Source organism: Rhipicephalus microplus, chromosome 6 (assembly GCF_043290135.1).
Source record: "Rhipicephalus microplus isolate Deutch F79 chromosome 6, USDA_Rmic, whole genome shotgun sequence".
Lineage (NCBI taxonomy): Eukaryota > Metazoa > Arthropoda > Arachnida > Ixodida > Ixodidae > Rhipicephalus > Rhipicephalus microplus.
Window position 1 is genome coordinate 65,793,763 of NC_134705.1, and position 27,471 is coordinate 65,821,233.

The 27,471-nt window shown below is 46.8% G+C and overlaps 1 protein-coding gene across 3 annotated transcripts in view; it reads left to right on the plus strand.

The window, feature by feature from the left end:
- LOC119167622 (cyclin-dependent kinase-like 4) overlaps nucleotides 1-27,471 on the plus strand; it is a 153,567-nt gene that overhangs the window by 23,018 nt on the left and 103,078 nt on the right. Inside the window, exon 1 of one of the 3 annotated variants that reach the window (XM_075866026.1) lies at nucleotides 20,648-22,141. The exons of 1 other annotated variant lie outside the window; for it this stretch is intronic. In XM_075866026.1, the coding sequence (XP_075722141.1) occupies nucleotides 22,125-22,141 (17 nt within the window). In that variant the 5' untranslated portion in view covers nucleotides 20,648-22,124. Of the gene's footprint in view, nucleotides 1-20,647; nucleotides 22,142-27,471 lie in introns of those variants that run through there. One more of the 3 variants, XM_075866027.1, reaches the window with a different exon arrangement.

Below are 27,471 nucleotides of genomic sequence, written 5' to 3' on the forward strand. Positions count from 1 at the left end.
GCGTCACGCCAGACGCCGGTCCTGCCATATACTCGAAGGCGCGCGCCCCGCTGCGTTGCTTTGACGCATGCGCGTTTCTGCACGTCCAGAGTCCCTCAGTCACGAAAAGGCGGAGACGTAGTGTTGTCTGGGTAACTCATCGGCGCGAAACGCAGCATGTCACAATTCGCGCCGGTTTCCGTCGGGCCGCACCGACGAATGCTGGTCGCGCCTGGCGTCAGACTATAGAGTGCTCGCGGTTTTCTAACGTAGCGTCGCTGTGCCCAGCGTGCGCGCGCGTCAACGCTACATTGGAGTATATGGGCCCTTCATGATGCGGTCGCGGTCGTTTTGCTAGCTCCGCATACCAAATTCGGTGTTAGGTGACGTCAATGAATGACGAAATATATGACTGGTGCAAACGTGATAATCCTGACATGCCTGTCATGTAAGAACATGACACCATACCACGCTCATAGCGTGCTCGCGGCCGTATCGCTAGCTTCACATGTACTAAATTTAGTATCACGAGACGAGAATAGATGGCGAGGGTAAACAACACATCTAATTATGATAATCATGACACGGAAGACATGTACGGCATGATTCACCTCCACGTCGTAACGTTCTGCTGATTTTAAAGTAACATATTACAATTTCTCCTTCGTGCTTCGCATATTGTTGATTCCCACAGCACGTGAGATCTGCCAATTTTTTTAACTCCGTGTCTTTGCTCGGCCCATTCAAAAGAAGTAGCTAAGTTTGCGCCAACAATTTCTTATATCATTAAAAAAGGGTCGTTCCGAAGAACAGCAGCTGTCCATGCCTTGAGAACTTCAGGGTCATTTAAGGGTTTGAAGAAGTGGAAGCGATCACACGTACGTTTTCTTTTCGGAAGCCTTTCGGTGCGCTGCACGTCTACATGTGTACTCTATCGAACTTCGGTGACCACAACGAGATGCCCCGCCGCAGTGGTCTAGTGGCTAAGGTACTCGGCTGCTGACCCGCAGGGCACGGGTTCGAATCCCGGCTGCGGCGGCTGCATTTCCGATGGAGGCGGAAATGTTGTAGGTCCGTGTGCTCAGATTTGGGTGCACGTTAAAGAACCCCAGGTGGTCTAAATTTCCGGAGCCCTCCACTACGGCGTCTCTCATAATCATATAGTGGTTTTGGGACGTTAAACCCCACATATCAATCAATCAATCACAACGAGATCATCACGTCACAATCCTCAAACACAATTTTCAATGACAACCATTTAACTATCGGCGCACGACACGGCAGACTGCCAAGTAGACATCAAGAAAAGCATTTGACGCGGCCTCACGCTGCCGCCAAAACGCAGCTGCTCCATCTCAACGCTACGCCAGCGCGACCTCTCAGAAAGCATTTGGGTAAGAAGCGCACAACTTTTGAACAGGAACACACGACAGAAAGGATACTAGTTGGTGCCTCTTCCAGAGCGCATTTTTTTCAACTGAGCGTTTAGTGACATCATGCGGGCGCTTGAGAGTACAGCTAGATTATAAGCCTTCAATTTTCAACAAATAATATAGGTTCTGAAAATGAGAACGCTTTCTCTGCGCAAAAAAATGACTCAGAGGCACGGCAGGAATGCGATTCATTTTCTTCTATAGCAAAACTATGCACACTGAAGACGGGAGTAGCTCTTTTTCCCTGTCCGAAAGTGGATCCAGCATGAGCTTTTCCTAAATTAATATTTGCCAGAAAGGAGTTGCTCCATTACCGTGTGTCACTGCGCCTGGACGCCTCTCTGGAAGATGTCCCCTTTTCTAAAGGACTATAGGGAACCCGTGTATAGAGGTGCGACTCAGTGCAAGCTGCCCGACTTCCCAATCCTTCTTGCAATGATATATCCTCCACAAAAAAGCAATATTTCTTGAGTACTTCAACGCTGAATTTATTTGGTGTGGTTGTGTTCTGACTGAAGCACACCAGTTGCCGCTAAAGCTGCATGCTGACCAGAGACCGCTACATCATATTCAGCGTCTGAACGGAAGCAAGAACGAATGAACGGACGAATGCTTCGCCTCGCTCTGTAGATATTAACTCCGTAGATATGCTGCCAGTTTTTTTAGGGGCGAAGTTCCTTACAGCGGCGCCCGTTCATCCACCGTAGCCAATGTAGCATGTAACAAGTATAACATTTTGACCTCCAAGGTGGTGCCGGTGAGAGATTTCTTCTGAGCGTTGTTGAACAACAAAAAATAGTGCTTAATGTACATGCCAATGGCTGCTAATGCATGGAATGAGAGACGGGGGATTCTGCTTTTAGTTAACGAGCACGCTGCGAATTTTTTATTGTTCAACAACGCAAAGAAAACCAGAAAGGGTTGTCACGTTATACTCGCTGGGCGTAACCTCCTAGGTTTTAAAAAAGTTTAGCGAGCGTTGGGCCGCATTGCCATGAATACAGTGGACTATTATATACCATGAACACGAGGTGGTTAAAGGTGGGAAGTAGACACGAAGCGCAAGCCGTAAGGAAGTGTGCGTGTGCCTCCTCTCCTTCAGTTCTTGGAATGCCCGCTGGATGGCGGTGCTTTTACATGAGGAATATATTGTTACGGGAGGGCACACAGAGAAACGAGGTTACAGCTAAGATATATTTGCACGACGCCAAGCCTAAGCCGAGATGACAAGCCAGAGCGTGCCCCACATCCCAGAATCACGTCGTCTTTCTCGCTGTCTGTCTCGATTCTTCAGCGTGATGTAATCTTGTAACATGACCACCGGGTGCAGAAGCACCGTCTCGGTGCTTTCTATAATGTTGTGGAGTGGTAGAGCTTAAGTCCGAAGACATGAACAATGTATGTAGACATTTGGGATGACGAATTCAGCGGGGCTATCTCGTAGGTAACGTCGGTCACCTGGCGCAAGACGCGGTAGGGTCCTGAGTACCGGGAAAGCAGCTTCTCAGGGAGATCAACATGCCGAGTCGGTGTCCAAAACAACACAAGGGAACCCGGGGCAAAGGAGACGTCACGACGATGTGTGTCGTAACGTTGCTTCTGTTGCTCTTGCGATGCTAAGAGGGGTTTCAGAGCAACTTTTCGTGCTTTGTGAGCTCTGATGATAGTGTCACGGGCGTATTCAGTCGGCGAATCGACAGCTGTCGGAAAGATTGTGTCGAAAGGTAGAGTTGGGTCGCGGCCAAATAAGAGGTAGAATGGTGAATACCCAGCGGTATCGTGGCATGAGGAATTGTATGCAAATGTGACAAATGGCAATGCCACGTCCCAGTCTATAGATGGTCAGAGGAGACGTACATGGACAGCATGTCAGTTAAAGTCCGCTTGAATTGTTCGGTAAGCCCATTAGTTTGTGGATGGTAGGCCGTCGTAAATTTGTTTGGTTTCGCGAGAGCGAAGCAGGTCGTCAATAACTCGGGAGAGGAAATAGCGTCCTTGATCTGTGAGGAGTTGGCATGGAGCACCCTGATGAAGGATGACATCGTACAGAAGAAAATCGGCAACATCTGTGGCACAGCTGGTTCGCAAACCCCGCGTGATGGTGTACCAGGTTGTATGATCTGTAGCGACAGCTATCCATTTGTTTCTGAAGGTAGACTGATGGAACGGGCATAGGAGATCAAGTCCAACTCCAAAGAAGGGGTCAATAGGAATATTAAGTGGCTGGAGGAGTCCGGCTGGACTCATAGGGGGTTTTTTTCGACGTTGGCACTGGTCGCATGCGACGACGTAACGGTGCACGGAGCGATGAAGCTTGGGCCAGTAAAATCGACGCGGCACGCAGTCGTAAGTCCGAGAGAGACCAAGGTGACCGGCGGTGAGGGTGTCATGGAGCTGGGCAATAACACTCGAATGTAGGTGGGAAGGCACCACAAGGAGCAGTTCACGCTCATTTGTGTTGACATTGTAGCGGTACAAGGTGCCCTTTTTAAGTACAAACAGTCGAGTAGACGGATGGGGCGTTGGAGAGTTCAGCTTCTCAATAATGTCACGCAAGACGGCGCTGTTCATCACGAATGTTGCTCAAAGCAGAGAGAGAGCGCACATGGCGGTCCACTGGATAGCGGGACAAGCAGTCAGCGTCATGGTGTAAACGGCCAGATTTGTAAAACACTGAGTAGTCATATTCTTGGAGCCGTAGTGCCCAGCGACCAAGACGCCCAGTGGGATCTTTTAACGTGAGCCAGCAGAGGGCGTGGTGATCAGTTGTGACAGTGAAACGACGACTATGTAAGTAGGACCGAAATTCGCCAACCACCCAAACTAGAGCAAGGCAATCCCGTTCAGTGATAGAGTAGTTCCGCTCAGCCGCAGGGAGCAGACGGCTGGCATATGCGATAACGCGGGCGCAGCCGTGTTGATGCTGGACCAAAACAGCACCGATTCCATGGCTGCTGGCATCAGTGCGGACTTCTGTTGGGGCAGATTGGTCAAAATGGGCCAGAATAGGTGGTGTTGTGAGCAACGCAATGAGATTGAAGAACGCCGAAGCCTGCGCAGTGCCTCAAGAGAGTAAAACATCCTTCTTCATCAAGTCCGTAAGAGGTCGGGCCACGTCCGCAAAATTGTTTGCAAAACGTCGGAAGTAAGAACATAGACCTAAAAAGCTTCGGACTTCCTTAGTGCTGGTCGGGACGGGGAAGTTTTGCACAGCTCGACTTTATCAGGATCAGGGCGTACGCCAGAGGAGTCCACAAGATGACCTAACATGGTTATTTGCCTGCGTTCGAAGTGGCCCTTCGATGAGTTCAGTTGCAGTCCTGCGTTACGAAAAACAGAAAGGATGGAGGAAAGGCTGTCGAGGTGTGTTTCAAAGGTCGGCAAAAACACAATGACGTCATCGAAGTAACATAGGCAATTTGACCACTTGAACCCGCGCAAGAGAGTGTCCATCATTCGTTGGAAGGTAGCTGGAGCATCGCATATTCCGAACGCCATGACCTTAAACTGGTAAAGACCATGAGGGGTCACAAAAGCAGTCTTTTTGCGGTTCACGTCGTCGACAGCAATTTGCCAGTACCCTGAGCGAAGGTCAATGGAAGAAAAATACTTAGCGCCATGAAGGCAATCCAGGGCGTCGTCGATGCGCGGTATCGGGTAGACGTCTTTCTTAGTGATCCGGTTCAGATGTCGGTAGTCGACGCAGAATCGCCAACTGTTGTCATATTTTTTTTACAAAAACAACAGGGGAAGCCCATGAACTGGAAGATGGCTCAACTATGTCTTTGGCGAGCATCTTCTCGACTTCCTTTTGAATGATCTGACGCTTCGCAGGAGAAACGCGGTACGGCCGTCGATGTACCGGAGATACACCGCCAGTGTTGATGCGGTGCTTCGCAATGCTGGTTTGACCTAGCGGACAGTCACAGAAGTTAAATACGTCAAAGCACGATTTCAGGACGTGACGGAGTGCGTCAGTTTTATGCGGTAAAAGGTCCACTGCGATTATTTTTCCCCATTAGAAGATGGGCTCTCTGTCCAAGAACAGGCTTGCGTGCAGTTGGGGCGACGCACATCATTGGGGTACAAAGCTGAGATGACGCAATCCTCAGAGGGTGTCAGCGTGGCCAGGGCTATTCCACACGGAAGCACTTGCGGACACAGAGCAAAGTTCAGCAAAGGGATGCAAGCACGGTTTTCCCGTAACGTAATAATAGTGTGCCGAAAAGTAACACTGCGAGTCAGAAGGACTGATGTATTGGGCGTGAGCACGTAGTCTCCATCAGGTGCAGGTGGCGACGCTGTTACGGCAATGCAGGTAACTGTTTGCGGTGACAACAGACATGTTCGGAAGAGCAGAGACGAACTTGGGGCGGACTGGGCGTGTCAGGCGTACAGGGCAGGTCAAGCACCGTGCTAGCTGAACAGTCAATAAGGGCCGAATGGGCGGACAAAAAGTCCAGACTGAAGATAACGTCATTGGTGCAGTTGGTGAGAACAGTGAAGAGGACGGAGGTTTGATGTCCGCCTATAGTAACGCGTGCTGTGCAAACACCAACGACGGCAGTTGCACTGCCATCAGCAACACGAACACATCGTGAAGGGGCTGGAGTGAAGACTTTCTTTAAGCGGTCACGAATGTGCGAGCTGATAACAGAAATTTGGGCGCCAGTGTCGACTAAATCTTTAACAGGTAAACCATCGACGTTTACATCAATCAAGTTCTGGCTGGTCGGGAGGGTCAACAGAGGAATTGTAGGGCAAATTGTAGCAGCAGCGTCACCTCCAGGAGCTGCACAAGTTAGTTTCCCAAAAAAAAACCGTCGGGAGAAACACAGAGATGGTGAACGGGGTGGCGGAGGAGAGCACGAGAATCTACGTCGTGGTGAAGGCGAGTGGCTGTACTGGGCATTGGTCATGGCGGTCATGTCGTAATGAGCTGAGTCATCACGGCGGCTTGGTTCTTGGCCAGAAGGGCGGGCTGATGTGTCGAAGTTCGTGAAGGTTGGGCTTGTGCGCGAGGGCGAGATCCACGTGCTTCGGCAATAACGCGAAATGTGTTCCACTCTTTCACAACGGAAGCAAATTGGCCTGTCGTCAAGCGTCCTCCAAGCATTTGGATCTCGGTTACGTGGAGCAGGACACCGGTAGTGCTGACGTGTGTTCAAGGTAGGCAGATGGACATCGGGTCGGTGCACAGAACAAATCGTCTGATGGCGCGCGTTTGCCAATTCTTGGCGCACAACTATCTGTATGAAGGATATGGTGGGCTGAGGATCGTTCGGCGTCAGGACCCTCAAAGGTGCTGGTGACATTGCTTCGATTTCGCGTCGAACGACCCTCGTAATGTCAGCAGAGGGTAGATGGGCTGGGTCCAAAACGAAGGTCCTCACAAGTTGATGTTGCTGCGGTGTTAGGAACACGGGTGAAGTTGTGGGCAATGCGACGGCTTTTGGCCTCTTGGAAGCGTCGGCACTCCTTAATGACGTCTTGCACTGTCGAACAGCCTTTAAATACAAGAAGGCTAAAGGCATCATCAGCGAAGCCCTTGAGTACGTTTCAACCTTGTAGGCTTCGGTCATGGTGTTATCAGCTTTACGGCAGAGGGTCAAGACATCTTGAATATAGGCCAGGTAAGACTCCGCGGATGTCTGGACATGGTTACCAAGCTCTTTCTTAGCGGCCTGCCTGCATCCGTCAGATTGGCCGAACAACTCACGCAACTTTGTCTCACACACGTCCCAGCTGGTGAGCTCTTCCGCGTTGTTGTTGAACCACACCTTGACCGTACCTTTCAAGTAAAAGATGAGGTTTGCCAGCATCATGGTTGGGTCCCATCTGTGGTTTTCACTCACGAGATCGTAGAGCTGAAGCCACTCATCGACGTCTTCGCCGCCAGTGCCCGAAAAGTTGCCAGGATCGCGGGGTGGAGTGGGCACAATGACCACATGTGAGGTGGGCGCCGCTGATGCGCGAGGCATGGCTGTTAGCACAGCATTACTGTCGGTAGACATGATAGAAGCGGCAACTTGGCGTCCGCTGCGAAGCTCCGTCATGCTTTGCTACCCCGCACCTTCCACCAAAATGTTCCGGGAGGGCACCATAAAAACGAAGTTACAGCTAAGATATATTTGCACGACGTCAAGCCTAAGCCGAGATGACAAGCCAGAGCGTGACCCACATCCCAGAATCACGTCGTCTTTCTCGCTGTCTGTCTTGATTCTTCAGCGTATGTAGTCTTGTAACAATGTCCTGAAAAGATGCGAGATGGTGGTACTTGGAGTGTTGAATAGGTGGACGAACGGACACACATGGACGGACGCACGGATGGCTGCACGACGGACGGACGCATGGACGGACGCAGGAGCGGATGCAAGGACGAAAGCAGGGACAGAGGCAGAGATGAACGTGCGGACGCGCGAACAGACGCACGCACGGGCGGCCACACAGACGCACGCATAGATGGACGGAAGTAAGAACGAATGGACGGATGGATGCTTCGCCCCATTATCCATCATTCACTTCGTGGAGATGCTGCCATTCTTTTACTTGTAGTTCCGAAACGCCTGAAAACTAAAACTGAAGAAAAACAAAGTTTCACAGCCGCTGGGGCAAAACGTAAATATCTGACGTTTCTGCATGAAATGTGCGTTATCAAAAAAAAGAAACATGGAAATGACGCGCTGGCTTTGGTCTGTTTTCTCGTCATGTTGTGTATGTGCTCTTTATTTGTATCTTGGAGTGCCTTGCTCTTCCCAGTTGCGGCTAAACTGGCTTCTTTTGTTTGTAGATACAACAATCAATGTCAGATATAATCTACATATAAACGTGAACGTAGACTAATGGCAGCTGACTCAACGCGCATGTCGTATGGCTCGAGTACTTGAAGCTGCGTGCCTTTACCTCCAATTAGGGTGTCGTTTTGCAAAAGATTTCATTTTTAGCCATATTTACAAGGAAGACCCTGGCTGCATTGTACCGATAGCGTTTCGGCGCACCCGCAATAGATAGAATTCAACAAAAGGGATAAACAAGCTCTCATGCGTTATTCGAATGTCAGAGAAGATTTTCATGGTAGCACTTTATGCATATCACGTGTTGAAGCACAACTGACAGAATATAGATGTCGGTATAGATGTGAATAGATGGAATATACATGTCAATGCGGCCAATCTTTATTGTAAGGCAAGGAAAACGAATCTTCGGTCCGCACGATGAACACATAGCAGGCGGTGCCAATTAGAAAAGAAAAATGAACACGACAGAACCAAGTGGTATTTTGAGAGGGAAAGGTGTGCAGGAGAAGAGGACTCAACCCGCAGTTGAACCGGAAAAAAAGAAGAAAAAACGCTTAATTTGGTGTACATGCTCGGTCTTGATTGTAACATGCTTGACTGAGTTATTCTTCAGTGACGAATCTTGCGATGTGAGCTTTAAAGTTGCCGTCTTCGAGATCTTGCTTTTCTGTCAGTTGATAGAGAAGGAGTTGCCTGTTGATTTAAAGTTCTCTTCCAAAATGATAACTCTGTATAACTGAAAGAGTTTTAATTAATGCCCCCCTCCCCCACTCCGTCAATGTCAAGTTGGTTTGCATACTGGTTTCATTGTTTTTTTTCTAGTAGCAGATGCGGAAAAGGTACGTAGAGTTAGAATTATTCTTGGATTTTCGTTTCATTTTTGATATACAGTGTTATTTATGGCATTTAAAATGCGACAGAATTTCGAGTTGTGTTAATGCAGACAGACAGGTAGACGCGACAAACGTTTTCGCTGGGCTTGTTGTTCTATCGAGCGGCGCGGTACTCATTGCGTGCGGCTAACGATTAACGCGACCTTGGCCCGAACGGAACAAATCGTTGGAGTCGATACGCAAATGAACGCGTTTATGCGAGCACTCGCTATAAGCACACGAAATGGCTCTTCGCGATCGAGATGGCTACTATACTTATGGAGTGCCACTTCACAGACATTTCAGTGGAGCGTACTGAACGAAGCCAACCCTATGTAGTCCATCGAGCGTATAAAGCGATATTGCTATTAAACATTTCAGTCGGTGATAGAAAAAAGTGGAGCGTTCTTCTGAACTCTAAGGCATTTGTTTCCATTTTTCGCATGTGATCAATATTGTGCGTCACAAGTGAAATAAATGTTCTATGATCCAAACATAAAGACTATGTGTTATTTTTTAATGAGGCCAACCACTTTTCAATGAAATTAATAGGCGACTGTTGCTGAGCTGCGGCAAGTGCACGTTTTGTGCTCGTTCTTTTTTGACGCGCTCGCGTTCTGCGGCTCGTAACCTTAGCTCCTCAGCCCACTGCTCAGCAATTTGCCGTCTTGTGTCATCAGGCACTGCAACAAGACGACTCTCCTTGGCACTAAACTTCTTCTCCCAGGCCAGCCGTTCTTCTTCAAGCGCCAAACGTCAGGACTCGAGGGCGAAATCTTTCTCTTTTACAATCAATCAGGTCATGCCTCAGTCTTTCTTCGAGGAAGGCGTCATTCGTAATCCTTGCATTGCATCGTCTATCTCTGAAAAAGTAAAATTAGACGTTCACATTCGTTAATACTACATTCCGCATGTCGGAAGCTCATATAACTGGTAAACTTGCTTCTTATGTTTGCTCTGCAGAGCAAACATAAGAAGCAAGTGTACACTTTATAGTAATTTAAATACCAAATGAAGAAAATATGCCACTTTATTATTTTTAAGACCTCATGAAGTTCTAATAAAGAGGATACCACGTGATAAGCCATTTCCTGTCGTAGGACGTGATGTGGAAGTTGCGCCCTCAACGTTATCAGCCGCTGTTCCTGCGTTTTTTTTTTTTTTGCCGGGACAGGCGTGTCGATGAAAACGGAGGAGCTTACAGGCTGCTCAAGGATAATGGTGATCTGATCAACCAAGTTTTGAATTGATGTGATGTCACCGTGATCATCGCGTGTAGCATTTGCGCGATTCCCAATTATTTCAAGAATCTACGTGGCACTGTATTTTATATCAACACCTGCACATACAATAAAAATAACCGCCTCAGCAGGAGACGACAAACCATGTATGATAATATCGAATTTGCACCAAGTGGGATGATGACGATACAACGTATGCGTAATGTGCGTAATGTTCGACTGAGCGAGACATCGCTAAAAAAAGATATTTTGACAAAGAGAAACAGTTAGACAAATTGACTAACAGAATGTTCATAAATTCCTCCACAGGGACCCTCACCGGAGCCTTCGGCAAAGTAAATCACTGCAGCAGCATCCCAGCAAGTGCCACCGATTTTTTAGCAGCTGCAGTTACGCCATTGTGAGCAGGGGCATTTGCAGCTCACCGCACGCTCGACATGTTGGCTCTTCAAGCAGCCCGAATTGTGAATCCACTTTCAAGGGCCAGGTCCAAGATTTCTGACAACAGAGCTTCTAGCTCACCATACTCCCCCTATGTACGCGGCCTTAAAACCAGAAACCAAAGCAAATATAGTAGCCACTCTAGTAAACATATTTCGTGCATTTAGCGGACACTCACCTGCGTATGACAACATGATCGTTTGCGGCAAACTTCTAGAGCAGCTGGTAGCTTCGCTCCCGCAGTGTTCAATTTGTGAAAGGCACGTTTGTTGAATCCTGTATTCTAAATGCAATATTCGTCCACTCTTTGTGGTCACAGAAAAGGTTCTCATTTCTCACAAACGACGGCATCTCCAGGTCAATTGCGTGGTTGAACTGAACTCGGTTAGTTGTGCCGCCACCACACCTCACACAAGTAACTCCAACCGTAGTCATACTGAAAAATGGGAGGAGACGCGACAAGATTCGAGAATACGCAGAGCCCGCTGTCGGCGCTAGGCAGCTTTTGAAAACGTACGGGCGTCCGAGAGAAACCTCACGTTGTCTTGCGCACTGGGAATGCGTATACTGACGCCTCCGCGCGTTTCATATACCATGTGGATGCCCACTATTGATGCGAGAAGACGTGCGACCCTGCAAGGCCCATTGAGCCTGCAACAGATGTCACGCAGTATTTTTAGGGGCGAAGCTCTATAAAACGTGGGCCGTGGCTCTCATGTGGCCACTTTGTGTTTTAGTCCTTGGAATGTCCGCTGGATAGTGGTACTTCAATAAGATAAAGAGATGCGAGATGGCGGTACTTGGAGTGTTCACTAGATAGACGGACAACCCATGGACGGACATACAGACACAAGAACATGCGGACGGACGCACAGACAGACGAACGCACGCATAGACATACATACATACATTCATACATAGACGAACATACATACATGCACACGCACAGACGCACGTACGTACGGGCGATCCGACAGACAGACGGACGGACGGACGGTTCAACCCACTCATCAACGTTCAATACGCGGATGGATATGCTGTGATTTTTTTTTAAACCTACCGACGCCCGCAGAGAACCGTGCGCTGTCTTGCGTACTGGGGATGCGCACTGACAGCGCGTTCCCTGCGTACGCAGACCTGCTACGTACAACAAAGTAAACTGTCTAAAAATGCGCCCCCGTCCCTTCCCACAGCGTTACTAGTAGCATGCCAAATCGGAGTACTTCCCGTAGGGCTACATGCACCGAAGTTCAGCCCCAGTAACTTTTCCTTCAATTCCAAGAAAATTTGTTGGCGAGTATAGGTCTTGCATCGCCCATGGCGCCCACTGCAGAGAGAAAACGTCCATGGAGGGCTGCGATACTGCCTTTGTTCAAGAAATACTAAAGTGGCGAGCGGAGATACAGTGGGTAGCTTTGACGGCGATGACGAAGGGCGGGCCTAAGAAGCTTGACTTTGAAAGAGAAATAAAAAGTGCCGAAGATAATGACGCGCGCTTCACTTGGCTTCTTGCCCTGTGCTACTCCTTCCTGTTTAGCTCTCCATGCGCTCGTCTGACGAGGGAACGAAAAAAAGCAATGCAGCATGCTACAAATATCAGTAATTCCACTCATACTTGGCGAATTCCAAAAATGTTGGCGGCGAACGACTCTTGAGGCAATAAACTCCTCTTACGAGACCATTCGAAGGTTACAAGGAAAAGTGTTGCAGGGCTCGTGTACATTTAGCGACAGCGGTGAGTTCCAGTTGAGGCGAACGATGCCTTTCCAAGTACGAAAGGTGGTCTGCCACGATAGATCAGCGGCTAGGGTGCTTGGCTGCTCACCTGAAAGTTACTGGTGCCATCCTGTTTGTGGCCCCAGTACTGTTCGATCTCAGTATATGTTAGAGTACCAGAAGGTCGAAATTTGCGGAGCCCTGCACATCAGCGTCTCTCATAGTCATATCGTGGTCTTCAAACGTAAAACTACGCATACTAGACATTAAACCCCACATATCAATCTATCAATCACATACTAGAGATTGTTGCTTTAGCGCGCAGGAACCTATCGCACGGCGCGTTGGGTACGTAACTGCTGAAGCTGTCTCGCACAGCATTCGCAACAACCGAAACGTGGAGTGCGCTTCGGCGCGAATAGCCTTGAATTTGAGTGCTGTTCTGCGCCATCTACAAGCGAAGCAACGAACTGCAGTAGGCGATGGACGCCGCACGTTTTTTTTTTTTTTTTTTTTTTTTTTGCAGAAGAGTTGGAGTCGACTTTCGCAACCGTCGAGATATCGCGAAACAACCGCCAGTGACGTACGCAACAGCCGTATGGGGCGCAACGTAAGCACCGATATATTGCGTGGACATCTCTTGCGCGCGCAAACACAATCATTTCTTTTATTTTCAGCGCATGCGCAGTCTTGCTATCTTTCACACCTGTTGCGTGCGCAAATCCGTTGTGCGCGCGCTCAATTAAAACTTTCAATTATTCTTATTAATTACGCAAAGTGATTGTCGGCGTCAACACTAATGAAGCAAAAAAGAGTTGTCTTTCTTCATCTGTTGACGCCATCGTGAAGTCAACGTAAGATCGCAGAATGTGACATGAAATGATGACGTCATCGCACGACATCTTCGCTTGGTCATAGGTGGGCCGATGCCGATGGCCCGGGAGTGGCAGGAAGCTTGAAATGCCTGCTCCGATCCCACAGGCGGTGCAAAACGCCGAACTCTTCCGAGGCTGGGAGGGATTGGTACAACGGAGGTGGAGGAAAACAAAAAAACGAGCTAACTTTGGTGTTCAACTCAACTTTCACGAATGCAAGTCAGTGTTGTTTTATGACAATGGGTCAATGGATCCCGGGAGCGTTTTCGCTTAATCTATAATCTAGCTAAATAAGTGATCCCCTTCAATAAAGATAAAAAAACGTGTCGATGCGCAGCACAGCCCTCCGCACCCTACGGCAGATTAAGCTTAGTGTTCCTGCTTTTTTTCTGCCTATCTTTCTGTCACGATGCAGTGGTCTTGTGGTTACTTCTGTCGCCCACCTGTTTATCTTTCGAATGCTTTCTTCAAGACTTTACGAATAGTAATTGGCAAACATACACCCGGGCACACATGTTCGCATTCCATTAGAACATGCTCTGTCGTTTTTTTTTTTTTTGCTTCCAGACTGAGCGTACATTTTTTTCTTTTCATTAGAGAACCTCAACTCGATCCAAATAGCTAGATTACTTGCCTTTGAATTCTCACAAAATCTATCCTTACTTATTTTGTCTTTACCGTGTCGTTAGTTACTCAGAGCTGCTATCCATTAGAACTTCACCCTTCTTTGATTTTCGCTTTATGATCTTGCTAGCTATAGTCTTCCAGCTCTATAATTGCTTATAAGCATCCTATTTTGTTTGTCTCTCTCAAATGTGACCTAACGTCCTACCTACAAAAATGCCGAAACGGCTTTTTTTCCCGTTTGCTGTCTTTCGTGCTCTGTACTTCCTCTTCGAGAAAAATACTTAAACCTCTGAACTCATAACCGCCACGGTACCGCACGTCTGCATATCGTACAGTGAGATATAGTATCTACCTTATCATTACTATTCTGCATTATGGCGTATGGTTATATGTACGGTAATAAAGCTTTTTCGTAGAGAAATTTCTTGGGCAATTTCAAACGTGACTTTGGTTGTTTGCCGAAAATAGGCTAGCAATAGGTGGGTAGTTCTCCAACTTATCTGCCATGCGTGAGGTCGTGGGTCGCTGCCGGCTGTGAAGATTGTATTACACTCCTGATTTCATTGCACTCGAGAGTTCAGGCTGATATCACTAAGAAGGCCAACTCTCGGTGACTCGGAGCTGATAAGGCAGGTCATGCACCTTGTTTTCTGGCTTGATTTTTAGCGGCGCAGTTAATTCTTTTGGTGGAGCCCTTGTCTTTCACGCCTTGGACGCGCACGCGCTCTGGCGTCGCCTCGTTTAATGCAGTTTCACATGATACAAAAAGTAGCGATTTTCAGCGCGCGAATTCGCTTGCAGCGAAAAAACGGCCAGTTCACTCACGCCGCAGCGGTCCGCGGCGAGCTTCCGACATGTTGGAAATTTTCGCTCTGGTCCCAACCGCAGGAGCAATTTTTGGTCAGGACCCTTCGAAAGAGGGCCGGGCCGGCTAAGCCGTCGAAATAGTGTCGATAGCCGATGCTGTGCATTTTAAAATTAATTTAGGGTAAGAAGTGTTCTTAACCGTTGAAACACACGGGCCCTTTGTTACCGCTTATAGAAACATAATGATATAATAATGCAAAAATCATTACATTACGTTCGAAAAATTCTGCGGTGTCTGCCAGAAAGAAGGGTGGCAAGAACTCGCCACTCCAGTCGCAGAGCGAAAATCACGGACCGTTCGCGGTCTATGTGAAACGAAACCGCCATTAGCAGCGGTTGCGAACAGAGCAAATGGAGCGAACAGAACGATTTTTTTCGCTGCAATCGCGGCATGTTAAACAACCTTTACGCTCCCGAACACAACGAATGCGGTCCGGATGTCTTCAGCTCGGACTCTAAGAATCATCCATTTCTGCAAAGTTTCAACTGCGGCTCGTCAGAGTCGAACACGATGCACCGGTGGGCTTTTACTTTCGGCTCTAATATCGTAACTGGCTTCTTCGCGGCATCTCCAATACCGAGGATCACATCTGAGGCATGGTTGCTGTGGTACGCCCCTTATTCACGAGGACGGAAAACACTGCAACACACAGCAAGGTGTCTTGAAAGTATTCTACGCAGGAGGGCCACTGACTGACGCAGGTATCCATGCAAAAAAAAAATGGCCCGAATCTACATGTTACACTGTAAATGTCGTGGAAAGACGATAGCCTTACGTCTGGAGAGAGTGAACAAAACGTTTATTTGATGTTCTTCGCAAGAAAATCGGTGAATGGTATTCTGCAGGCGCTGCGTTGTAGTGCCTGGAGCGTGTGGCGGAGGCGAACGAGCGCATCTAGGTACGTTAAACACAAGTGCTATCTAGCAGTTATCTTCAAAAACGAAGGCGTGCAGCTCGCTGATAAAGATGCACGCCTGTCTCGGAGGTGATAAGTTGTAGAACGCAAAGAGATGGGCAGGTGCCACCACCATGACGTCGTAGCGAAGCGTTGAAAACACCTTTTTTTAGCATCGCGTTGGACTGTCAGCGCAGCGCGATTAAACGCCACATTCCTTAGAGTTTGTTGTCTGTGCCTCTTCTAGTATAAAGGCAGACATACAAAAACATCGAAGCGTTGTTGTGGCGCCTCATATATTCGCAATAATTGCTTCTTAAATGAAAATCGCACAACTATGAGCGCTAAACCTTGAGTAATATTGGTGGGCGCTGCGGATGGGGTTGGCCGTTTGATGTCGTTTCGGGTATCGTTAGGTCGGACAAACAGACAAATGTACAGACAGACAAACAGACCGAAATTTTTAAGTCGAAGGTCTTCAAGAAAGACTACAGTCTTTAAAAACAACGTGTCGTCAACAACACCACACTGGACAGAACAACCAGCTCGAATCATCCTCGCCCCGCCACGGTAGTCTAGTGGCTAAGGCACTCGATTGCTGACCGGCAGGTCGCGTTATCAAATCCCGGCTGCGGCGGCTGTATTTTCAATGGAGACGAAAATGCTGTAGGCCCGTGTGCTCAAATTTGGGTGCACGTTTCAGAACTTCACATGGTTGAAATTTCCGGAGCCTTCCACTACGGTGTCTCTCATAATCATATGGTGGTTTCGGTACGTTAAACCCCACATATCAATCAATAAAATTCTGCGGCCATTATTTGGCCCATCGGGAACGAGAACGAAACAGCACACTGCTTTTTTTATTCTTCATTAGCACACGGTCACACTCTTACACTCTTCATAAAATAACTGGCGGTCTTTTCACTGACATGCGTTACCTGGCCGTGTTACCTGCATAAACTGGCTATCTTTGCACTTACATGCATTCAAACACTTATACAGGTGGCGTTTTATCTGGCACACATGAACCCAAGGTAGCTTACCATGAAGGTAAGCTGGAAGTTTCTATTTGCTAAGTGTTACTTTGATGTTAAGGAAATTGACATGCAGGCGTATAAGTGTGAGAACAAATTATGTGTTGAAGAACTGAAATTTTCCGTGAAACAGCGAAGTTGAAATCCACCATGATGTCCGATTAGAAACAGGTCGTCAATTAAGCATTTCTACTAGGGGGTATTTACACCGCGACGTGCAAGAAGCTTTCTACCAATACTCCCAAGAAATGTTTGCGCAGCTACGCACTGATCCTATTACCCACATGAGTGCCACTATATTGAAACCAGAGAAACGTAGTCCGTGATTGCGAGTCACTTGTTTCAACGAGCTTGAATATGTTCTCCCTTCTCCGTCAAGGACACTGCATTAAACATGCAAATGACAGCAATACCGGTCTCCGGCAGTGCCATCGACACGAGAGGAGGTTGTCGCGGAGCGTCGGCGGCAGACCCGCACTTTTTCAAACCTGCGCTTCAAGCATAAATTATACCCGATTCGCTTTATGGACGCCTGTCCAGGACGAGGTGCTACCCCACAAACTTTCACGTCACTCTGGAGTGCATCGCTGCCTTGTTTCCTCCTTTCCCTCCAATCTCAAACTGTATCTCAGGGAACTGGGAAGGCATCTATTGCGACGGCCCCGGCCAAGGTCGGTCGGGTGGGCCAGGGCTCTAGCAATGATTGTCATATAAGCCCGCGGAATGCGGACCCTACCCGCTTTCTTCGCACTTCCATTAAAAAAATGTTTTATTTATCATAACCATCAGACTTGTGCTTGTGTAGAACAGCACGCATACCATGAGAATGGGCAACATTATTGTGAGTGAAACTTTTCCGAGCCGTTAATTAGGGCGTCTTCTAAAACCATACGGTGGCTTTGGTAGCCGGAACTGCAACAGCAAGTTAGTTATTCCTTTAAAAGTTGGCAGCGCCAAGTGTGACCCCAAAAATACCCTTGAGGAACGTATAGGCCAGCTGTATATTATTAAAGGGTCGGGAGGGTTATTCGGCCAAAGAAACGATTATTTAATGCATCACCAAGGAAGAATTGCACTCATTCTGAGGAGCAAAACCGTACACTGGCTAGCGCTAAGAGTGATGAAAGCCACTGAGCATTTCCACCGAAAACCACACCTCTTAATCGAAGCGGATGTTTATTTACATATTTCTCTTTATTCTTCAACGTGTGCGTATTGTTTTTTATATAAATCAGGCTACACTGCACAAATATACTCATTTTATGCCGTTTTTATTTTTTATTGCAAATCTAGCCCCTCGGGATGTTTTTGTAACGTTATCATTGTCCATTGGTTCTTGTTGTGAGCACTTTCATAGCGTGTTTGCAAGCGTGAAGGTGAGTTCTCGTCCCCGGTATACTTTTGAAGATTTCGTAAACATCATATCTTTTTCTATTAAAACTATCCGAACGATTGCTCCAAATTTCCTGTGGCTACACCTGAATTGTTTCAAATGGGTATGGAGGGGAAGGGGGGAGGCAGTGATGAGGCTATCGACGTAGTACGAAATAATTTGTGTCAGCGTACATAATCTAGACACAATCGAACTACGGAGAACTTCATTGTTTCTCACCTTTAGATGGTATGATGATGAGATGTGGGTTTAACGTCCCAAAACTATCGTGAACTTTATATAGGATAATATACCTGCACGCCAAGGGGCTGAGTGGGATCAGTGTGTTTGAAGTGTAATATGCGATTTCCTTTACGAGATCGGCAACGACATCACGACGCTTAAAGAGCGTTTTTGTGTTTCGATATGTGTCTGTATAAGTTTAATAACCAATATGAAGTGTTCAGTTGCGTGAACACAGTACGTACCCCCTCAAGCCCAATAACCCATCGCACTTTGAGCCTGCCTACGCCAGTGGATACCGGTCTCAATGGCGACGCAAGTTTACGCCGCAACGGCGATCGTACTTTTTGTATTTCTTGTATGTCTTCCTGCCCTGTTGTTTTTAATGAGTAGAGTCATATGTCACGTTCAAGGGGCGCAGTGAAATGTTTACCAATAGGCAACGTGGTATCATTTCTTCACTAGATTGGCGGTCGAAAAGACATTCTCGCAAACGTTTGTTTCCTATTGGCTAAGAATGTGGGTGATGGCCCCCGAATTCATTGAAACATCTGGTAGGGACGAAAGTTTAGTGCTAATCAAGAAACCGCACATTCTTGGTCACGCCGTGTGCCGTAGAGGAACGACGACCATGTGTCGGAGTCATGGTTTGGTTTAACACTTTTTTTTCACTGTTTTCATCTCTCTTTCTCATAGGATGATTGATATGCTGATTAGTCCACGATATGTATTAGTAATGTGGCGCGGCTTTGTTTTCAGCGAAGCAACATGCGTAGTCGCTTATAAAAATACAGACCACTACATAGTAAGTGACAGCACAGGTTTACAAATACGCAGATCTAGCAGAAAAAAGAAAATGACAAGTGTCCCGTTTTAACTGCACGGATGCAGACGACGCCGCACGGCACTTTCGGCAAATTGCTTGGGAAATAATTCGTCCTGGGTGATTCCAAGAGAGATCGACACGGGTCCAAAAGTTGATATTCTAGGTTTCATTGAGTATTTTATATTTCGTGCACCTCTCACCAGGTAGCCCGAAAGTCAACTCCGTTTTATGAATAACGGCATAACTTACGAGAAAAAAAATTATCAAACTTCACCAACATGCAGGCACCGATTTCGTCACCTGTCATTTTCAAAACTTGCAGATGCTATAAAAAGACAAATATTTTTGTCTCAAGGAAGATATTTTTTACCTGAAATGCATGTCTAACGAAAAATGAATTCATACGGTTTAAATTTTGTAGACCTTAAGAAAATGGCTTTTAAAAATGTCTAATTTTGCGACAGTTTAAAATAAGTTACGAATTCTTCATTTTTTCTCCGAAAGTAATGCAAGCAGCGTTTTCTAACTTGACACGTTTTAAGGATATAGTGTGTTAGTTAGGTACATAAATTATTGCTGCCGTAGGGCAAATGTAAATTTTTATATATTGCCTCGAAATTCTCATATTGGCAACAGTGTACTCCACTGAAACTTGAATAATAAAAAAGGCCATCTTCGATTTTTCTTAAAATCTCGCAAATAGACAACCGAAGCCCATCATACAGTTACATAGAAAAACACATTGCATTATTTTGTTTTTAGCGACAATACTCGTGGTACGAATCAGAGCTTTTCGAGAATGCGCTGATAATTTGAGAAATCTAAAAATCGGAACGAAAAAGCGGCAATAAGCTTCAAACGCGAGTAAACGTCACCGCATTTGGTGAAGAAAGGCTGTTTTTAGCAGATAAGAGTAACTATTTTGAACACGGTATTCTACAGTATCTGAATTCACTCTTATACGTAGAGCACTGAGACTTCTAATATGTGGTGCCTCTCCATTACTGACACACAGATGGAGCTGCTGTGACGGCCATGTGTTTCCAACACGTTGGGTAAGAGAATTGAATGTTGAATGAGTTCATAAACGATTCATAACAAGTTTTTATCATTTGGGGCCCGAAGACTGCCGCATTAGACTGAAGAACACGCTTTAGGGCAAGTTGTCATCGATCGTCTGCTCTACAGAGGAATTGCTGTGCGCCGCAACTCGGAGGCAATGCTTTAGATCATAAGTTCAAAGTAGGGACAAAGATTACGCCTCCCGTAATTTTATCGACAAAAACATTGTGAAATTGATTTTATTGTACTATACTTCAGTTTTGCATTCGCACTGTGGATACTTGCGCACAAGTATCTACAGTGCGCAAGTATCCACAGTGCGAATGAAAGTACTCAACGTGTGCATGCTGTGCATTTGACAACATGTGCATTTAGAAATAATGCTAATAAATATCATTCCGCGTCACTGACACTGTAAATAGAAAACTGTTTGATCGTGTTTCTGTTGGCTTACGTAAAATAGTAGCAGAGGAACACCGCTGAAAATAAGGCGCAAATTTTACTTCAGCAGTTTCAGAAGGCAGAAAGACTCATGTAGCCTTCCACAGCAACCGATCCACTTTGCGAAGCCGAAACTAATGTCTCGCAACAAACTCAAGACGTTCGTGCATATGGCAACAGACGGCGCCACCAATAAAAAGCGTGCATATCACGCCCCAGGATGGCAGCACCAGCGAAAAAAAAATGGACACGCAGAATCTTTCTGAGGTCCCTTGGCAACCGTTACTAGGATAAACAGACAGCCCGCGAGAGATGCTTCCCCTCAATCGCTTATTTTTGTTTCCCTTCTATTGACTTTTTTCTGGCTGTGTGTACGCCCGGGACCGTTTTTGTGACTTGTTTGGTGCGTGCGTGGATTCCATAGGCTCCGTATCGACGTTCATTGGCGAGTTGGCGGCGCCTCGCCGGACGCTTTGTCAATGAGCAATCTCGTGTGAGCCAGTCCAGCTAAGCGACACGGTTGTCACTCTTGTTCTCTGTTCTATCATGCTCTGTCTACATTAGACAGCGAAGCCAGTCATGGGTGACTGTGTTTTGCGTTCGCAACGATGTGCGCCCTATGGCACTGCTAGAGCCAACTATGTGAGATCGCTTCTGCACTGAGGGCATACTACTACATGGTCTGGTTGAAGAAGTGTTATGATCTTACGTCATCGTGCGGTGTAAGTACATCAAAAGGAACTTCGCCAGTATAACGGCCTTCGTCGAGAGAATATGAAATAGGAACTGAGCTGTCAGCTCGCAACATAGTCATTTCAGGACTAAAAGTAGACTGAGAGAGCAAGAGTGGTGAAGACGGAGAGACGAAGAAGTGCTTCAAACTACATGTCCTCATTTCTGCGAAACGTGGTGATTGAGCAATCGTGTCACCAACCTGAAATAAGTTGTGTTCGAGGTGAGTGATACGCTCATATTTCTCCGAATAGGCTTAGAATGGGCTCGTTCGGCGCTCTCTTAGAGAGCCGCATATCGAGAACATAAGTGATGGCGAGTTTGGAAGCATGCCACTTCACAATACCGGTACCACAATGTCGTGATCTAGCCGAACAATGGAAATGCCGGCGTCCATTGTGTTCGCGGCTATCCCCCACCCAACTCTCCGTGTTTCACCCTTGGCTGGAGCTTGAAGACTATCTTTTTCACATAATGCACCCTGTTCGGGATTCTCACGCGATATGTTCCGCGAACAGCTCATTACGCTTCGTTGGCAATGAGGACGGCACTGCGCTTCGAATCCGCTCCTCTTTAAATCTCAATTGAAGAAGTTGGTCAGAGAGGACCTGGCGAGCTATGCAAGCAGTTGCAGTCGGATATGCTAATGCAGCAATAGACCATAGTGAAAATGTTCTCGTGGATAAGGTAAAGTTTGTCATTTTTGTAAGCGGTGTATATTGCTGTTGCGAATGCTTTGGTGCATGTTTCTTTTGACTTGCCATTTGCACACTTCTATAGCGATACCTTCGTCCAAGGTTCTCCAGCGCATGTCGCTCGTATTGTCAGATCAGAATTTCATAGCTACTTTGCATTTTCATATGCAGCCTTGACTGCTGCTTTGATATGCGCATTCAGTGCTGTGGCGCTTTCATGATACTAGTGCTAACGTAAGCAAGATTGTGCGGTTCAATTGTACGATCTCTTATTAGCGTTTCAACGCTAAGAAATACGATTCGGATTAATTAGCTACCACATGAGTTGTTGAAATGAGGCTTAAGTGACGGCGAAGCTGTCACCAATGCATTTTTCAAAATTTTCATGGCCAATGTTTCTTGCTATTGCATGTAGGATGTAGAACATTGGTTAAACGATGGCCATTGAAAAGTGGCTGTATCAAAAGAAATAAAGCTTCTTTCCTTCAGAAGGCGTGGTTGTTCCTTAAAGTATGCTCATGTGAACATAACTATGCTGATTCAGTGAAAGATGTGTTAAGAAAACATGCGCCTAAAATGCCGCTATGCTTTAAATATTACTGTGTGATTTGCTGCCCAGAATAACGAATAAATTCCATAGAGCTAGCACTTAGAACAAAATAAAGCGTAAATGAATGTCATTCCAGGAATAGTACCGAGCCACCCGTTCGTGGGATACTTCTACAGGAACATGTATAAGGTGTTTCACCATAAAACCTTTTTTAATGGAAAATCTCCATCATCTCGGAGTAGAAATATTTTTTATCTAACAAGATTTCTTTGTGGTTAAGTCATACTTGAAAACGAATGCGTTGTTGCTACGTAAGCGTGGATGACAAATTTTACGTTCATGCCTTTCCTCCGCCTTGCCGGATTAAGTAAAACTGAGTAGCTATAAGTAGAAATTCTGGAGGACCTATAACATTATTATTATGTGGGGTTTTACGAGCTGAAACGACGATAGGACTATTCATACTTTAATGAAGGGCTTTTGAAGTTACAATTATGTGACGCTATTCAGTGTGCGCAAGCATTACCTAGTGCACGAGCCCCTAGCGTTTCGCCTTTATCGGTATACTTCGGCAGCGGCTAGAATCAAAACCACGGCTTTCGGCTCAGCACCCAAGCATTGCAAGCATAGTACCACTCGTGCGTGTTGTGAAACAAAAAAACCTTAAATATCAACCCTTCGGCAGAAATATAGAGGAAATATTACTTGCGGTGCTGTTCTGGTTGCCCGAAATCTAGAAAATTTTTCAAATATGTATGTTGAAAATAATAATTTTTGCAGTTATAGCTGCAAGCGTTCCGTCATCCACTTTGAAAACTATTTACAATGAAATTCGAACTAGCAGTGGAACTTTTGACACACTTTCGTAGCCTTGTAAAAATGCAACTACAAATATAGTACCCCAGCAGGCTCAGAGAGTGAAGCATTGCACTTGCACCCCTTCTGAAATTATCTGTATCCTGGCTCTTGATGAAATAATTGATATTTTTTACGAACGCTGGTTTGAAAACTGCGTAGAAAACGTGTATATTATGTTCAGCCTGCGTCTTGTTTCAGCAAACATACGTAGCGAGAGGAGACAACTTCTGTAACTAAGTTGGCAGGTTTGGCCGATCGCCCTATATATTTCGTGATGGGCCATCCCAAGTAATTCCACTCCAAGAACTTAACATGCTGGCGCACATGCTGCTTTCCATTCTGGACCATCACCACAATTTTAAAATCAAGCGGACCTCCGAATTACTGTTTGTCGACAGGTGCCACCATTGCCACCGCCGCCTTAGCAACCACCAACCAACCTGGTACATTCGGAGCGCCAAAAACACGCAGAGCGAAGGAAAGTGGTGGCAGGTGTCCCGTGGCCGACCTTGCCACCACTGCACGAGCACATACTGCCGACACCAAATGTCTAATAGCTTGCGCGACGAAGCCTTATGTGTCATCACTTTGCTGAAGTGGTTAGTAAGCATGCATAATTCCAAAACTCGTAGCAAGATTGACATCCCGATCACCTCCAAGAGCACGGCAAGATCTGTATACCTTGGAGCCATGCCTGGCACACCTTTTCTAAAGACATGAATTCTACTCTACTTTGTATAAGACTACCGAAGCCAACCCATGCTCTGTGACAGTTATGACCTGCAGAGCACGGGCGCCACAGACTCCTATGCGTGCAAGCGTATTACTTGTTCTCTGTTTGCGTCTCGCCTTCTCTAATAATATTGCGATAGCATATATACGGATGAATGCGAAGCACGAATGGTAAATGTTGATATGCTACTTCAAAATCAGTACAATGTTCCGAGGTGGAGGTAAATTACGCCGTCCATGACTTCCATGTCATGATTACCATATTTGCACGTGTCCTTTACCTTCGTCATCTATTAACGTCACTTGATACGAAATTTGGTATATGTGGAGCTAGTGAAACGGCCACGAGCGCGCTACGATCGTAGCATGTAGTCATGTTTCATATGACAAGCGTATCATGATTGTCGCGTTTGGACCTGTCATTTAGATTATTTGTACATTCACGTCACGTAATACCAATTTGGTGTATCTCGAGCCAAGCAAACGGCCGTGAGCACGCTACAAACTTAGCACGTGTTCATGCTTTACATGACACGTATATTATGATTATCATGTTTGGACGTGTCATTTACCTTTGACGTCTATTCACGTCACGTGATGAGTGAGTGAGAACAACATTATTATGGTCCAGTGCAGACGCTGAGGATGCCACACGTCACCCGGCTACTCTCACGTGGAGACCGGCAGGTCTAGCTTGACGGCCCTGTCGCGGGCACACTGGACGGCCAGGATTTGGTCCTGAAGTTCTGGGCTGTGCAGAAGCGCATCTGACTCGGCTTTGCCATAAGTCCGCCCAAGCGACCCGCACTCCCAGAGCATGTGTGCTAATGTAGCGGTCTGCCCGCAAGCGGCACAGGCAGCATGGGGGAATATGTGAGGATAAATTGCATTTAGGTATGCTAACGACGGGTACAAATGGGTTTGAAGTAAGCGCAACGAGACGGCCTGTGCTCTATTGAGTTTTGAATGTGGCATTGGGAATGCCCGCCCCGCCATGTAGTAATACTTGGTAATCTCGTTGTGTGTAGTAGGTGTGTCTTTATGTTCCACGTCGTCGGCACAGCTCTATTTTCTCGATGGAAGAAGCAGAGGCACAACCGTAGGCTGCGGCAAAGAATATCAAAGTTGAACAAACAAATCGTCCCGTGATATCCAATTCGGTATATGTGGAGCTAGTGAAACGGCCGCGAGCGCATCATGAGCATGGTATGTTGTCTAGTTGTTGCATGGTACACGTGCCATGATTATCATGCTTGCACCATTCATATGCCTTCGTGATTCATTGACGTCACGCAGCACCAAATTTGGTATATATATGTGGAGCTGGCGAGACCGCCACGAACGCATCATTAAGGGTTCAATATACTCCGACCTAACGTTGACGAGGGCGCAAGCTAGGTGCAGCAACGCTGCGCTTGCAAAACGAACACCAGGCGTGACCAGCGCGACCAGCGTTCGTCAGCTCGGCCTGACAGCAACCGGCGCGAGATGCCACATGCTGCATTTCGCACCCATGACGTTACTTAGCTCTACCTAGACAGCACTGCGTCTTCCTCTCTTCACGATGGAGGGACGCCGGACGCGCTCAAACGAGCATGCGTCGAAACAACGCAGCGCGGCGCGCGTCTGCAAGTATTCTGCGATCTGCCTGCAAGGCAGGCAGATCGGCACCTGGCGTGGCATCGCCGGTGTGACGCGACGAAACGAACACCGGTGCATTCACGTCGAAGTGTATTGGCACCTTGAGTGTGGCATGTAGTCATGTTGATACATCACACGCATCTCTGATTATCATGTTTCCACCAGTCAAATACATTCGCCATCCATTCACGTGACGAGATACCCAATTCGGCATATGTGGAGGTAGTGAAACGGCTGCAGCGCATCATGAGTGTGGCATTTAGTCATATAGTTACATGACACGCATGTCATGATTATCATGTTTTGACGTATCCGTTACCCATGGCGTCCATTCTCATCGCGTAATACCAAATTTGGTACATGTGAAGCTAGCGAAACGGCCACGAACGCATCATGTGCGTTCCATGTAGTCACCTTGTTACATGACACTCATCTCATGATTATTGTCTTTGCACCAGTCACATACCATAGACATCCATTCACGTCCCGTATTAGCGAATTCGGTAGAAACGAAGCTAGCGAAACGGCCGCGAGCGCACCGACGTGTACCATGCCAGTTTTGCAACATGTCCTGTGAACGAAACCACCGCAAGAGCAGCAAGACCGTGAAATGTAAATCATGACATTCAAGGCATACGTATGATTTTTGTGTTGTGATTAGTCACTTATGATCGTTATACAGCCATGTTATGGCATACCAAGTTTGGTATCGGTTCCATTATTGAAACGGCCAGGAGAGCTAAAAGTAGTAAGCGGCTAGATAGATAGATACGCCCAAAGTCACCGAAGTTTGCTAAGAAATGCTTCGCATTAAATTTTAATGAGGCAGCACGCGACCTGGAATTCACAATTATCAAATGCATCTAAAATTGTTGTCACTTCTCTTGACAAATGACGCAAGACGCTCCAAAATTCCTCGTCCCGCTGCGGTGGTCAACTGGTTAAGATACTCGTCTACTGACCTCCAGGTGGCGGGATCGAATCTCGGCTGCATTTTCGATTGAGGCGAAAATGCTGTAGGCCCGTGTGTTGAGATTTGTGCGCACGTTTAAGAACCCCAGGTGGTCAAAATTTCCGGAGCTCTCTACTACAGCATTTCTCATAATCATAAGGTGAGTTTGAGACGTTAAACCCCACACATAAATCAATCAATGAATCAATAAATAAAAATTACTCGTGGCAGGCAGTGTTAGCTGCCATTGGCTGATTTGAATACGGTGCGCTCTATCGTTACAGGGTTTGTCACTCTCATAGTGCAGGTATTATAGCCTTCCGCTGCAGTTCATTTTAGATGCGAATACTCTCTTTGACTAGCCTGTCTAACGCTCTCTGTCTGTGTCTCCGTGCCAACGCGCCGCACCGTGTTCCCTCCGCCACAGTTGTTAGATCGATGCCAAGTGGGTCAAGTCTCAGCGGCGCGTTGACGCCACTCTCTCCCTCACCCGTTCGCAACAAATTTCTCTCTCGCTTCAGAATCTCCACCGCCCGCAACGCTTGTTTCGAAGAAACGTTCACTTGCGTAAAATCTACACCGAGTTTCA